At 45.4% G+C, this 13,225-nt stretch overlaps 1 protein-coding gene across 2 annotated transcripts in view; it reads left to right on the top strand.

The window, feature by feature from the left end:
• Positions 1-13,225, top strand: part of P2RX3 (purinergic receptor P2X 3) — a 552,515-nt gene that overhangs the window by 179,077 nt on the left and 360,213 nt on the right. For both annotated transcript variants that reach the window (XM_077493185.1, XM_077493186.1), the window contains exons 5-6: positions 2,542-2,620; positions 5,172-5,249. In XM_077493185.1, coding sequence (XP_077349311.1) covers positions 2,542-2,620; positions 5,172-5,249 — 157 coding nt within the window. The remainder of the gene's footprint in view (positions 1-2,541; positions 2,621-5,171; positions 5,250-13,225) is intronic.

Raw genomic sequence — 13,225 nt, 5'->3', positions numbered from 1 at the left:
ACCCTTTCACCCTATTCTGACAGTGACTTAAAAATGTCACCATAGCAAAATGATCAAAATTCCTTAAAAGAGATGTCCCCCTCTGTCGCAGTGGACTCGCAATAGAACACTGATAGAGCAAGTGGAACAGATGAATGGAGCACCATGCTTCAGCTGTGTTTATTGGTTTGTCTTCTGTATTGCACTTTTTTCAATACCCATGTGCAGAACACTCTAAATAAAGTAGAAAGGTAACAGTGCTCTTTGCAGGGACAACTCAATCCATACACCAGGTCCACTCACAGGTGCCAAGGCTCAATGTGTCCCAACACACTCCAATGCAACAGTAGTAAGAAGAGCAGGCAAAACTGTAATCCTTGAAGTGTAATTTATTGGTACATCAGAGTGACAATAAAACAAACTGACACGTTTCAGCAATAGCCATAACTCACGACTAAGGCTATCGCCGAAAATGGTCAGTTTACTGTTTTATTGTCACTCTGATGTACCAATAAACGATACTTCAAGGATTACAGTTTTGCCGGCTCTTCTTACTACTCTAAATAAAGTGCTGGTGTGCAGCCCTTTATGGTCCTTGAGGGACAATGTCTCTTTGCACAGACCCTTGATACTATTATCACTGGAGGCAAGAGCACTCATGTGTCTAAGTGTAGGAAGGAAAAGATCTGAAAAGACGTTCATTGTCTTACTCCTAGGGTCTATACTGTACATCTAGACCTCACAAACATAGTTCTCTGAACATCGGCAAATCTGGATTAGAGAACCTCCTAAATCCTCAGAAAAACCTTAATTCAAAAGACAGTGCATGGTTTACTTTCCGCAGTAGGTGGACATTTATCAATTTTTGTTAACTCCTGGATATTGTTTGCCCTTTTCTCCAGGGATATAAACTGTACGTTTGATTTCAACTCCCTCTCCAGCTCCTTGCCTTGAACCTTGCCTTTCTGTGTTGATGCATAGATTAGCAGACTTTCTTCTACCCTTGTGGGATCTCATCTGGTCATTGTTCTCTTTCCCAAAGAGAACATCTGTCTCTCCCGGGGCCTGTATATACAAAGATTTTGCATGGCATTAACTTGATTTTTCATTTGTTCACGCTGTGGAAACCATCAGTTAAAATTACAAAAGTGTCATGGGTGAATCCAGCTGATTATGAACCTTCTGTGGGGGGATAGCATGTGAAAGTTTCCTGTGGCCTGCAATGGAGCTGTGAGAGAAGGCAGGAGAAAGAATGTTTAGGTTCCTGGAGGAGTAGGGATTGCAACGTGACTAGATCCAACAGATGCTGGCCACAAGGATCTTTCAGATCATGTTTTCCTGCAGAAGGGTTCAGCATAGGATGGATTCACCCTTGGCACCCATATAAGTTCAACTGATGTTTTCCAAGTTCACAAATTTAAACCCTATTTTAGGTTTGTCATGCAATTCTGCTAGAATTCTAGTGTATTTCTGTGCACTGAACTGAAATCGTATATATTGTTATCAGCTTTCTCAGTTAATCTTCTTTGAACTTTGAACATGTACAGTTCTATGTAATGGAAAGAAGAAGGTGTTTATAGTTCAAAACACAACAGCAACCTAGAGTGACAACATTGCTCCTTCATCGATGCAGTAGAGTGTGTGAACATTGTCATCCTGGAGTAGGAAGTGTGGTATTGCAGGATCACAGGGTAAAAATAAAGGAAAAAAGCCTGAAAAATGCAGCCACTACATTTAAAGTGGTTCTAAAGGTTTTTTTTTTTTTTACCTTAATGCATTCTCTCTAAAAAACCTTATGCATCCAGGGCCCCCCATTATGCTTACCTAAGGCTGATCTTGATCCAGCACCATGCTTCTCAAGCAGCGGCTCTCTCCGCTCTCTCCCTTCTCATAGGCTCAGAGGCAGCTGCTATCAATCACAGCCAGTGAGGAGTGAAGGGGCAGGGACGAGCCACGCTCTGTGTCAATGGGCACACAGAACATGGATCATCAATGAGCCTGCACAAAAGCCCCCATAGCATGCTATGGGGGCATTCGTGGGTTGGGGGGGAGGTAGAAAGAGCCAGGAGTGCTGGTGTGAGACCCGAGAAGAGGATTGGGGCTGCTCTATGCAAAACCATTGCACGCAGCAGGTGAATATAACATGTTTCTTATTTAAAAATAAAAAAAACAATATGGGTTTTCAATCACTTCAAGGAGTGGTAAGCTGCAATATATTGCATTTGTGTTGTTGGGTTTAGATGCACTTTAATCCTAAATTATCTTCCACTTTGAGTAGGAGCCATAGTGCCAGACTAGGTAAAGTCAATGTCATCATGGTGATGTAGTCATTAGAACAGGGCAGTTCACCTAACCCATTTGAACTTTATAGGGACCAGTGATCTCTGTACTTAAACCATTGATCCATGGTAACAATGATATGCCTACTCATTTGCCACAAGCAAGCCTCCTTGTCACAGTGGACAAAAACTGTTGCATGCAAAATCCTGAATTAACAACTTTTAATATCTGCATTAATTCCTGTAGTGCTATGAAACCTAATAAAGCTTTCTTATGTTTCAGGTTTTCTCACTGGGAGATGTGTCAGTTCATTTTGCCAAATTCAAGGCTGGTGCCCAACAGAAAATGACACTGTTCAGATGTAAGTTATAAGTACAAGTGTTTTTAGTAAGTCAACTCTTTCTGGCTTATTTAATAAATCAAGATAACAGGAATAGCATGCATTAACCCAGAATCAGCAATAAGATATTTTTCATATCTCTATCATCATTAATTGAGTTGTTTAGGGACAGAAATTGACAGTGACTGTGGATTACTGCACTTTTCGCATTGCTCTTTGCTTTTAAGTAAGCCATCTGACATAATTAAGCATAGTGTCTAAGGCAGTGGTTCTTAACCCTGTCCTCAAGTACCCCTAATGGCCACTGTTTTGGAAATTCCTCTTCCATAAAATAGCTGTCCAAAATACTAAGCCATTGACTCTGATTTTAAGCACCCCTGCAAGATAAAGGAAAACCTGCAAATATGGCCTGTTGGGGGTACTTCGGGACAGGATTGAGAACCCCTGGTCTAAGGGAACACAAGTCTCCAAATCTCTGATAATTTATGTTACCAATTGCAAAATAATCAAAAGAGATAGTTGAAAAGCATTTGGGGTTGCTGAGGGAGCTGACTATTTATACACAGACACTAATTGCAATTTTAAAAGCCACAGTTGTGGGATATTCGTCTTTAATTGCCATTTTAACCTGTGTGGGTCACATTGTGTGCCTGTACCAAGGCCAAACATTCAAGGGTATGTAATTGGGTGATTCCTGTTATCAGTATGATTTAAAAAGGAGTAAAAAAACTATCTGATAATAAGTGTGTTCATATGGTCACTATCCATTTTTTTGGCATGATCAGTCATATTTTCAATATCAATGCCAACATTTTAAGATTTCTTCCAGGGTATGCAAACTTTTGAGCACAACTGTGTATATGGCTTTTTTTTCTCATCAGAGAATAGGTGGTGGAACTCAACCATGCCCCTGCCGGGGGGATGTGGTTTGGGCATGTTGTGTCAAAGGGTGGATGTGGCTGAATTGCCAAACAGTGGGATGACCTTGTAAAGGCATTTGTAAATACTGTGAGTGCATTATGGACTGGGTTCAGATGTACACTATATACAGGATGCATGGTTCAGGAGTGCACCATGTACAAGGCGCAAGGCTCAGGAGTGTGCCACATGCAGGGCTCAAGAGTGTGCTAAGTACAGGGTGGAGGGTTCAGAGTGTGCTATGTACAGGGTGCAGGATTCAGAAGTGTGCTATGTACAGGGTGCAGGGTTCACAAGTGCGCTATGTACATGGTGCAGGACTCAGGAGTGCTCTATGTACAGGGAGTGGGACTCAAGAGTGTCCATGTATACATACTATGTACAGGGTTCAAGGCTCAGTAATGCACCACAAAGTGCAGGGTTCAGGAGTGCACTATGTGCATGGTGCAAGGCTTAGGACTCAGAAGTGTACTATGTACAGGGTGCAGGGATGAGGAGTCACTACCTACAGGATGCAGGGCTCAGGATTACCCTACATACATGGTGCAAGGTTCAGGTGTGCGCTATGCACAGGGCTCAAGGCTCAGGAGTGCGCTACATACAGGGTGCAGGGCACAAGAGTGCGTTAAGTACAGGGTGGAGGGTTCAGAGTGTGCTTTGTACAGGGTACAAGGTTGAGGAGTCACTATTTACAGGGTTCAGGGCTCAGGATTGCTCTATATACAGTGTGCAAGGTTCAGGAGTGCACTATGTACGGGGCACAAGGTTTAGGAGTGCACTACCTACAGGCTACAGGGTGTGCTATGTACAGGGTGAAATGCTCGGGAGTGTGCTACATACAGGGTGCCAAGTTAACTAGTGAATATATTACAGGCTAGATTGGCCCAAATTCTGAGCCCCCCAGTACAGCGCTCTTCCCCCAAACCCGCCTTTCAAGTTAACAGCTGTCCTTCCTCACTCAAAACCTCTCTAATCCACCTAGAGAATACCATAGAGAGAAGACAGGCCCTGCTACCAAAGGGCAGCTACAACTTACGGTTTTGTACAGGCTGCCTGCACTGGCTTTAGAGGAGCTGCTAGAGAGGAGGGCACTAGAGCAGCTATGCACATCCTCCGATACCTCCCTCCCCTGCTTACATAGGGATTGTACAGGCCAGGGAGGGCTGTTTGTACATAGTAGGGAGAGGAGAGGGTGTCAGGGCTGGGCCCAGCCCTCCCTTCTCAGAGCTCAGGCTGCTCAGCTGTCGGTTAACCAGTTCCCGACCGCCTCAAGCAGGTATACTTTGCTAAAAGCAAATTAAATTTTGAACTTCTTTTGAACACATTTGAATGTTCTGTTAAGTTTCATACAAATTTTCCTAAGAATTTTCATACACATTTTTGTTAGAAATTTCCACCATGTATAACCAGCTTTACTTCCCTGATCCTGCATACTTTTCATTCCAGGTCAGTAACTCAAAAGGTACTAAAGCTGTAGACAGTCAAGGCAATGGTAGTTTCTATATTCCACTCAGTAAAGGGTTTCTGTAATAAAAAAAATGTATCTTAATTTTAAGATTCACACAATTTTAACTGAATATTGTTAAATACAGGAAAACATTTGTGCTTACTACTGCATTAATACGATTGCTTTCTTTATCTTTTTTCCTTTAAGGCCTCTGTTAATGGAAGCGGAAAACTTCACAATCTTTGTCAAGAACAGTGTGCGATTTCCCCTTTTTGATTTTGAGAAGTAAGTATTCACAGCTCATGCAGATGGTTTCCAAAAGTTGGGCACATTGCTTTAAAAAAATGCACTGGTATCTTGGAAATAGATAGATAGACAGATAGGAGTGTTGACAACCTACCATATTTAAATTTACTATTGCAACACCCAAAATCTACTGTCATGGCTACGTTTTTTACTGGCATTTCCAAAAGTTACAAAATTACAGTCTTTAGGCTACAAACAAGTAAAATATGCAATTAGGAATGTGATTTAAGGTAGATATTAAGGCAAAAAAAATATTTTATTTTCAATATAGTAAATAAGTAGCTCAGGGACAGAATTCATGAGGGCAAGAAATTAGAATGGGCAGGCACACACACATGAAATTTACTCTCACAGTGACACTGACAGCAAAGTACGGCAGCACAGATGATGACACCTCACCAACACAACATGTCCCCTCCTGAGACACAGTGACAGTCTGTCTCCATGCCAGGTGTTCCCTTCAGTCCACTCCAGTCCAAACTGCACTGACAATACACTGAAGCAGGCACTCAGATAGTCTCAGCCAAGCATCACAGCCATATTTTTTACTGGCAACCTCTTCCTGTTACTGCCATTTACTGACAGGACAAAAGTGCCAATTTTTTACTGGTTTCCAGTAAAAGCACTGACAGTTGGCAACACTGAAAAGAATGCACTGGTATCTTGGAAATAGATAGATAGACAGATAGTAGTGTTGACAACCTACCATATTTAAATTTACTATTGCAACACCCAAAATCTACTGTCATGGCTAAGTTTTTTACTGGCATTTCCAAAAGTTACAAAATTACAGTCTTTAGGCTACAAACAAGTAAAATATGCAATTAGGAATGTGATTTAAGGTAGATATTAAGGCAAAACATTTTTTTTATTTTCAATATAGTAAATAAGTAGCACAGGGACAGAATTCATGAGGGCAAGAAATTAGAATGGGCAGGCACACACACATGAAATTTACCCTCACAGTGACACTGACAGCAATGTACAGCAGCACAGATGATGACACCTCACCAACACAACATGTCTGTTAGGTCACCTTGAGGCCAGGTGACAGATGCATACCGTAGGGATTAGGAGTGCACCGCAGGGTTGTGGACGCTACGGCTGACTGATGTGGACGGGGGTCAAGGTGATAGGAAGGCAGGGCCGCCAGAACACCAAGATGGACCCCACTGGGTTTAGAGCGAAAGATTCCCTGGGGCGCAGAGTCTACGAGCCAGCAGGTGTTCATCAGAGCCTCGAGTGGTGAGGATGAACTTGGCTGCAACTGGCTCCAGGTCGCGACCCCCAGGGTCCCCCAGCTCACACCCACAGTAGGCAACAGGAGGATAGGGATGGTGAGGGACAAAGTCAAGGTCGGGGCCACAAGCAGACAGGAATAGGACACGCCAAAAGGTCAGGATCACAGGCAAACAGGGATAGTCAAGGACACACCAAAGTCGGTAACGCAAAAACAGCAGAGCACACGGCAGGTAACAGGAAGCTAACACACAAAGGTTGATCAGCAGGGTTGGCCTGCAGTGCACAGGTTAATATAGAGTTGTCTGATAGGAGCTAGGGTGGAGCCATGCCAGAGGATGGATTACAAAGGCAGTCAGGTGAGGGTCGGCTGGTCTCTAGAGATGAACACATGGAGACAGGTAAGCAGACGAACTCTATTGCATACCATGACAGTACCCCCCCCCCCCCCCTTACGAGGCCTCCCCCTTCCCCGCCTGGGAACAGGTTTAGAGGGGAACTTAAAATTAAACTTCCTCAACAGACGAGGTGCAAAGATCTCGGAAGCCGAAATCCACGACCTCTCCTCAGGACCCAAACCTTTCCAGGGCACGAGGTACTGGAGAATGCCTCTACAGAGTCGGAAATACAAAATTTGGCTAACCTCGTACTCCTGATCATCCTCAGAGACCAGTGCTATGGTAGAGAGAGGACGAGAGAACTTATTGAGGACTAAAGGCTTCAGAAGGGCAACATGGAAGGAGTTAGAGATTTTGAGGCTTTTGGGAATCTGGAGCTTGAAACAAACCGGATTCAGTTTAGAAATCATTGTGTACGGGCCAATGAATCTTGGAGCAAATTTGAGAGAAGGAACCCGGAGTTTGATGTTCCTTATGGAGAGCCAGACTTTGTCTCCTGACTGAAGAGAAGGTGGCTTACGCCTGCGACGGTCAGCAAAACTCTTGAATTTGTTGCTAGCTTTCTGGAGGGAATCATGAGCGTCAGCCCACATGGAATTGAATGATTCCTGAACAGTAGCCAAAGCTGGAATGTCAGAAGAACAAGTCATGGGAAGAGGGAGTTGAGGATGTCTTCCATAAACAGTGACAAAGGGTGTTTTCTGAGAACTGACATTGACATGATTATTGTGGGAGAACTCAGCCCACGGTAATAGTGATGCCCAGTCATCATGATGGGCAGAGACCAAGGTACGGAGAAAGACCTCCAACTCCTAATTAACTCTCTCAGTCTGGCCGTTGGATTGGGGATGATAAGAAGAGGTAAAATCCAAGGTAATGTCGAGGGATTTGCAAAAGGCTCTCCAAAAACGAGAAGTAAACTGCACACCCCTGTCCAAAACGACATGGGAAGGAACACCATGAAGGCGGAAAATCTCTTGTACAAAAATGGGAACCAAGGCAGGGGCAGAAGGGAGACCAGGAAGAGGAACAAAATGAGCCATCTTGGAGAACCAATCGATTACTACCCAAATGGCCGTATTATTCTCCGACAGTGGAAGATCAGTGATGAAATCCATGGCAATATGAGACCAGGGCTCCTTAGAAATGGGCAAGGGCATGAGAAGACCAGCAGGGGCTTGAGTGGAAGATTTAGACTGGGCACAGACGTGACAAGCCTTAATGTAGTCTTTAACATCCGAGCAGAGATTAGGCCACCAGTAGTGACGACTGATGAGCAAGAAGGATCGGAAGAACCCGGCATGACCTGCCACCTTGGAATCATGTCCCCAACGAAGGATCTTAGCTCTTAGCTCTGTGGGAACAATGGTCTTGCCAGGAGGATTTTTTGATTCCAGGGTGGTAGAATGGGCAACAATGCATGAGGTAGGAATGATCGGCTCAGGATCAGGGTTGGAATCCTCGTCCAAAGTGTCAAATGACCTAGAGAGCGCATCAGCTCGTCCGTTCCAGGAACCAGGTTTGTACGTAAATGTGAATTTAAAATGGAAAAAGAAGAGACTCCACCTGGCCTGTCTGGGGTTCAGACGTTTAGCATTCTGTAGGTACTGTAGATTCTTATGATCAGTAAAGATCGTTATGGAGTGAGGGGAACCTTCCAAGAGATGATGCCACTCCTCCAACGCCAATTTAATTGCAAGAAGTTCCCGATCACCAATGGCATAATTTCTCTCTGCCTGAGAATTTTTTTTGGAGAAGAATGCACATGGTTGACGTTTCTTCTCAAAGAACTGAAGAAGCACAGCTTCCACCCCCATCGAAGAAGCGTCTACATCAATAAAAAATGGGTCCCCAGGATTTGGTCTCCTCAAGAGAGGTCCAGAGACAAAGGCCTGTTTCAGATCGTGAAACGCAGAGACAGCCTCGGGAGGCCAGTCCTTGGCATTCGCACCCTTCTTGGTCAAAGCGATAATAGGTGCGGCAATGGAAGAGTAATTTCTTATGAACTGCCTATAATAATTTGTGAAGCCAAGAAAGCGCTGTGTGACCTTGAGGCTAGCGGGAAGGGGCCAGTTGGTAATGGCTGAGACCTTTCCAGGATCCATGCGTAGACCCGCACTAGAAACAAAACATCCCAGAAACAGGACCTTGGAACATTCAAAGGAACATTTCTCCATCTTGGCATAGAGATTGTTCTCTCTAAGGCGCTGAAGTACATGGTTTCTGTGAGCAGGCAGATTTTCGGAAAAGATGAGAATATCATCCAGATAGATGACAACAAACTGGTACCGTAGATCCCTGAATATCTCATTGACAAAGTTCTAGAACACAGCTGGAGCATTACACAAACCAAAAGGCATAACCAGGTATTCGTAATGCCCATCCCTAGTGTTAAACGCGGTCTTCCATTCGTCACCTTCCCGTATTCGAATGAGATTGTATGCACCTCTGAGATCCCACTTAGTGAAAATGGAAGCCCTCTTCAACCTGTCGAATAGCTCAGAAATTATGGGTAAGGGATGTCGGTTTTTGATAGTCACTGCGTTTAAACCTCTATAGTTGATGCAGGGTCTGAGGGTACCATCCTTTTTGGCAACGAAAAAGAACCCTGCTCCTGCAGGCGATGAGGATTTCCGGATGAAACCTCTCTCCAGATTCTCGGCAACATACTCAGACATGGCCTGGGTCTCTGGAATGGACAGAGGGTAGGTACGACCCCTGGGCAGGGTTGCTCCAGGGACAAGGTCAATAGCACAGTCAAAAAATCTGTGGGGAGGAAGCACCTCAGCAGACTTCTTACCGAACACATCCCGGAAATCGCTGTATGCTGCAGGAAGATCAGACGATACAGATGTGGTAGCAATGGGAAGTTTCCCCTTGGGGGTCACCTTGAGAAGACAGGACAAGGAACACAAAGGACCCCAAGCCAGTATCTGCCCAGAGACCCAGTCCACATGTGGCGAGTGGAGCTGTAGCCAAGGAAGGGCCAATACAATGGGGGTAGAGGCCTTGGGTAGGATGAGGAAGGAGATCCACTCCTGGTGGAGTATCCCTACCGACATCCTAATAGGTAGTGTCTGGAAACGGATAGGGCCCGCTGGGAGCACAGTGCCGTTAATTGCAGAGACTACCAATGGAAAGGGTAAGCTTCATAGGAGAAGCAGTTCTCCAGTCCATAAAATTGCCGGCAGCCCCAGAGTCCAGATATGCTAGGACCAATTGGGGAGAAGTGCCTACATGGAGGAACACCGGAAGACGAAGACGAGAAGGTGATGTTTCTGGGTCCAATACTCCACCTTCCAAATGTATTAGACCCGAGCGTTTCCCGGACGAAGCGAGCAGGAGTCACGAAAATGACCCTTGCCCCAACAATAAAGACACAAGCCCAGAGTTCTGCGTCTAGCACGTTCTTCGGGGGTTAGTCTGGTCCGGCCCAGCTGCATGGGTTCCTCAGCAGACAGAGGATGCTCCACAGGGCGAAGGGAAAAAAGTTCAGGCTGACTAGGACCTAGGGGGTGCTGGCGTCTTTTTTCTAAGGACCTCTCCTGGAAACGAATGTCAATCTGATTGCATAAGGAAATTACATTGTCCAGACCGGCGGGGATAGCTCTTCCTGCTAATTCGTCCTTCACTCGGTCAGAGAGGCCATGTAAAAAGGTTGTGACCAGGGCCTCATTGTTCCAGCTCAATTCAGCTGTGAGGATACGGAACTGAAGTGCATATTGTCCCACTGAACAAGATTCTTGGGGAAGGCGTAAAAGGGCACTAGCCGCAGAGAAAACCCGAGCTGGCTCCTCGAAGATATTACGAAAGAGCTTCAAGAAGTTGGACAGGCTGGAAACCACCGGATCATTTTTCTCCCACAGGGGAGCAGCCCAGGCCAAAGCTTCACCGGAGAGGAGGGAAATGATATAGGCTACCTTTGCCCGATCAGACAGAAAGTTTTGAGGCTGGAGCTCAAAATGAATTGTGCATTGGCTGAGGAAGCCCCTGCAGGCCTTGGAGTCCCCAGAGAAACGGGACGGAGCTGGCAGTAATAATGAATGCGTGGATGTGACTGGTGCGATAGGTGCAGTTGCAGGCTGTACTTGAGGCTGCAGGTTCGGGGTTCCCAAGGAAGCCTGTAGCTGCTCGAAGCGGGAAGCCAGATCTTGAAGGAATTGCATCACCTGAGTCTGATTAGATTCCTGGGTCTCGAGTCTCCGAACTATGCCCTGCAAAGGATCAACTGCAGGAAGCGGCACGTCAGCCGGGTCCATGGCTGATCAAACTGTCAGGTCACCTTGAGGCCAGGTGACAGATGCACACCGTAGGGATTAGGAGTGCACCACAAGGTTGTGGACCCTACAGCTGACTGCTGCGGACGGGGGTCAAGGGGATAGGAAGGCAGGGCCGCCAGAACACCAGAGCCTCGAGTGGTGAGGATGGACTTGGCTGCAACTGGCTCCAGGTCGCGACCCCCAGGGTCCCCCAGCTCACACCCACAGTAGGCAACAGGAGGATAGGGATGGTGAGGGACAAAGCCAAGGTCGGGGCCACAAGCAGACAGGAATAGTCAGGGACACGCCAAAAGGTCAGGATCACAGGCAAACAGGGATAGTCAAGGACACGCCAAAGTCGGTAACGCAAAAACAGCAGAGCACAGGGCAGGTAACAGGAAGCTAACACACAAAGGTTGATCAGCAGGGTTGGCCTGCAGTGCACAGGTTAATATAGAGTTGTCTGATAGGTGCTAGGGTGGAGCCATGCCAGAGGATGGATTACAAAGGCAGTCAGGTGAGGGTCGGCTGGTCTCTAGAGATGAACACATGGAGACAGGTAAGCAGACGAACTCTATTGCATAACCATGACAATGTCCCCTCCTGAGACACAGTGACAGTCTGTCTCCATGCCAGGTGTTCCCTTCAGTCCACTCCAGTCCAAACTGCACTGACAGTCCCACTCCTGGCTTGCCTTGCTTAAATCCCGTAGACCTGCACACAAGGCTCCCTTGCAGTATGACTTCACATGACACACTCAGGCACTGCCTACACCAGACCTCCCCCCACCAGCACTGCCACAATACACTGTAGCAGGCACTCAGATGGTCTCAGCCAAGCATCACAGACATATTTTTTACTGGCAACCTCTTCCTGTTACTGCCATTTACTGACAGGAGAAAAGTGCCCATTTTTTACTGGTTTCCAGTAAAAACACTGACAGTTGGCAACACTGGATAAATAGATAGCCATCCAGGGGTGTAATCCAAATATCAGCAATTTTAAAAGTGTGATATCATAGTCACAGTACTAAAGTACTTAAGCTCACACAAATGGCACCGTAGCACCAAACTGTGGCGATACATGGACAGATATGACATTACATAGGTGACACATTGGCCATTATCACATTATATGGGAGAACCAATTGGCAATTGGGGCAATACATAAGCAAAAAATTGGGTAATGACATCAATACATAGGAAAATTCCAGGGACTAGACTCTAATTTTGTTTATACCTTTACCGCTTATATTAGCACTACAGTTGCAGGCTGTAATTTTTATCTTTCTCTGGCCTCACATGTCTTTTCAAGGGTCAGAGGGAATTGGTGGAGGATTAGAGAGCATAGTCCACATCTCCTCCTATTCAGTGCTAGCTTTGGTGGCTTATAGCTGTATTGCCAATGTACTGCATTCAGCCAGTTGGCAGAGAACTCCCAGCAAATAGTATCTATAAAATGAAGACTTGTTTTCCTTTTACCATTTAGAATAATTAATAACACAAAATGGAGGACATTTATCAATTCTGTCATGCTCCTAGCATCCAATAATCAGTCACAATTTTTAATGCAAGTGCATATTGCGAGCCGTTTACCATTCTAGTGCTTATTCCATTGTAGAATCTCCCACAAAGTAAAAACTTGCAAGTAAACAAGCAAATTGTCATAGCAAGCTCATTGACATAGAAGGAAAGTCTAACTACAAGCTAATGTTTAAATATCCCTTTCCTTTTTCCCTGCATGCCATTTATTACAAATTGCTTAGTAAAAATCTAATTTTAGTGTTTGATCACCTGCGATCGCATGAACGCAAAGCTCTGGGTCCTGCCTGTAATGCGGAAGGCCAACAAGGATGAATGAAATAGTGCAGTCTTGTCATCCGCAGGCACCCACTGCTGTATCCAATGTTGAGGATAAGGATGAGCTGAACCCCCACCCCCCCACCCCCGGTCGGTTTACAGTAGAACATACGAGCATGCAAAAAGTTTGTTCGAACACCATTAAAGTGTTTGGGACATGAACATGAAAATTCAAAAGTGCTAATTTTAAAGGCTTGTAT

The sequence above is a fragment of the Lithobates pipiens genome, unplaced genomic scaffold (genome assembly GCF_037356315.1).
Source record: "Lithobates pipiens isolate NorthernLeopardFrog02 unplaced genomic scaffold, aLitPip1_a1.2 Scaffold_19, whole genome shotgun sequence".
NCBI lineage: Eukaryota > Metazoa > Chordata > Amphibia > Anura > Ranidae > Lithobates > Lithobates pipiens.
This window is presented reverse-complemented; position numbering and strand designations above follow the sequence as displayed.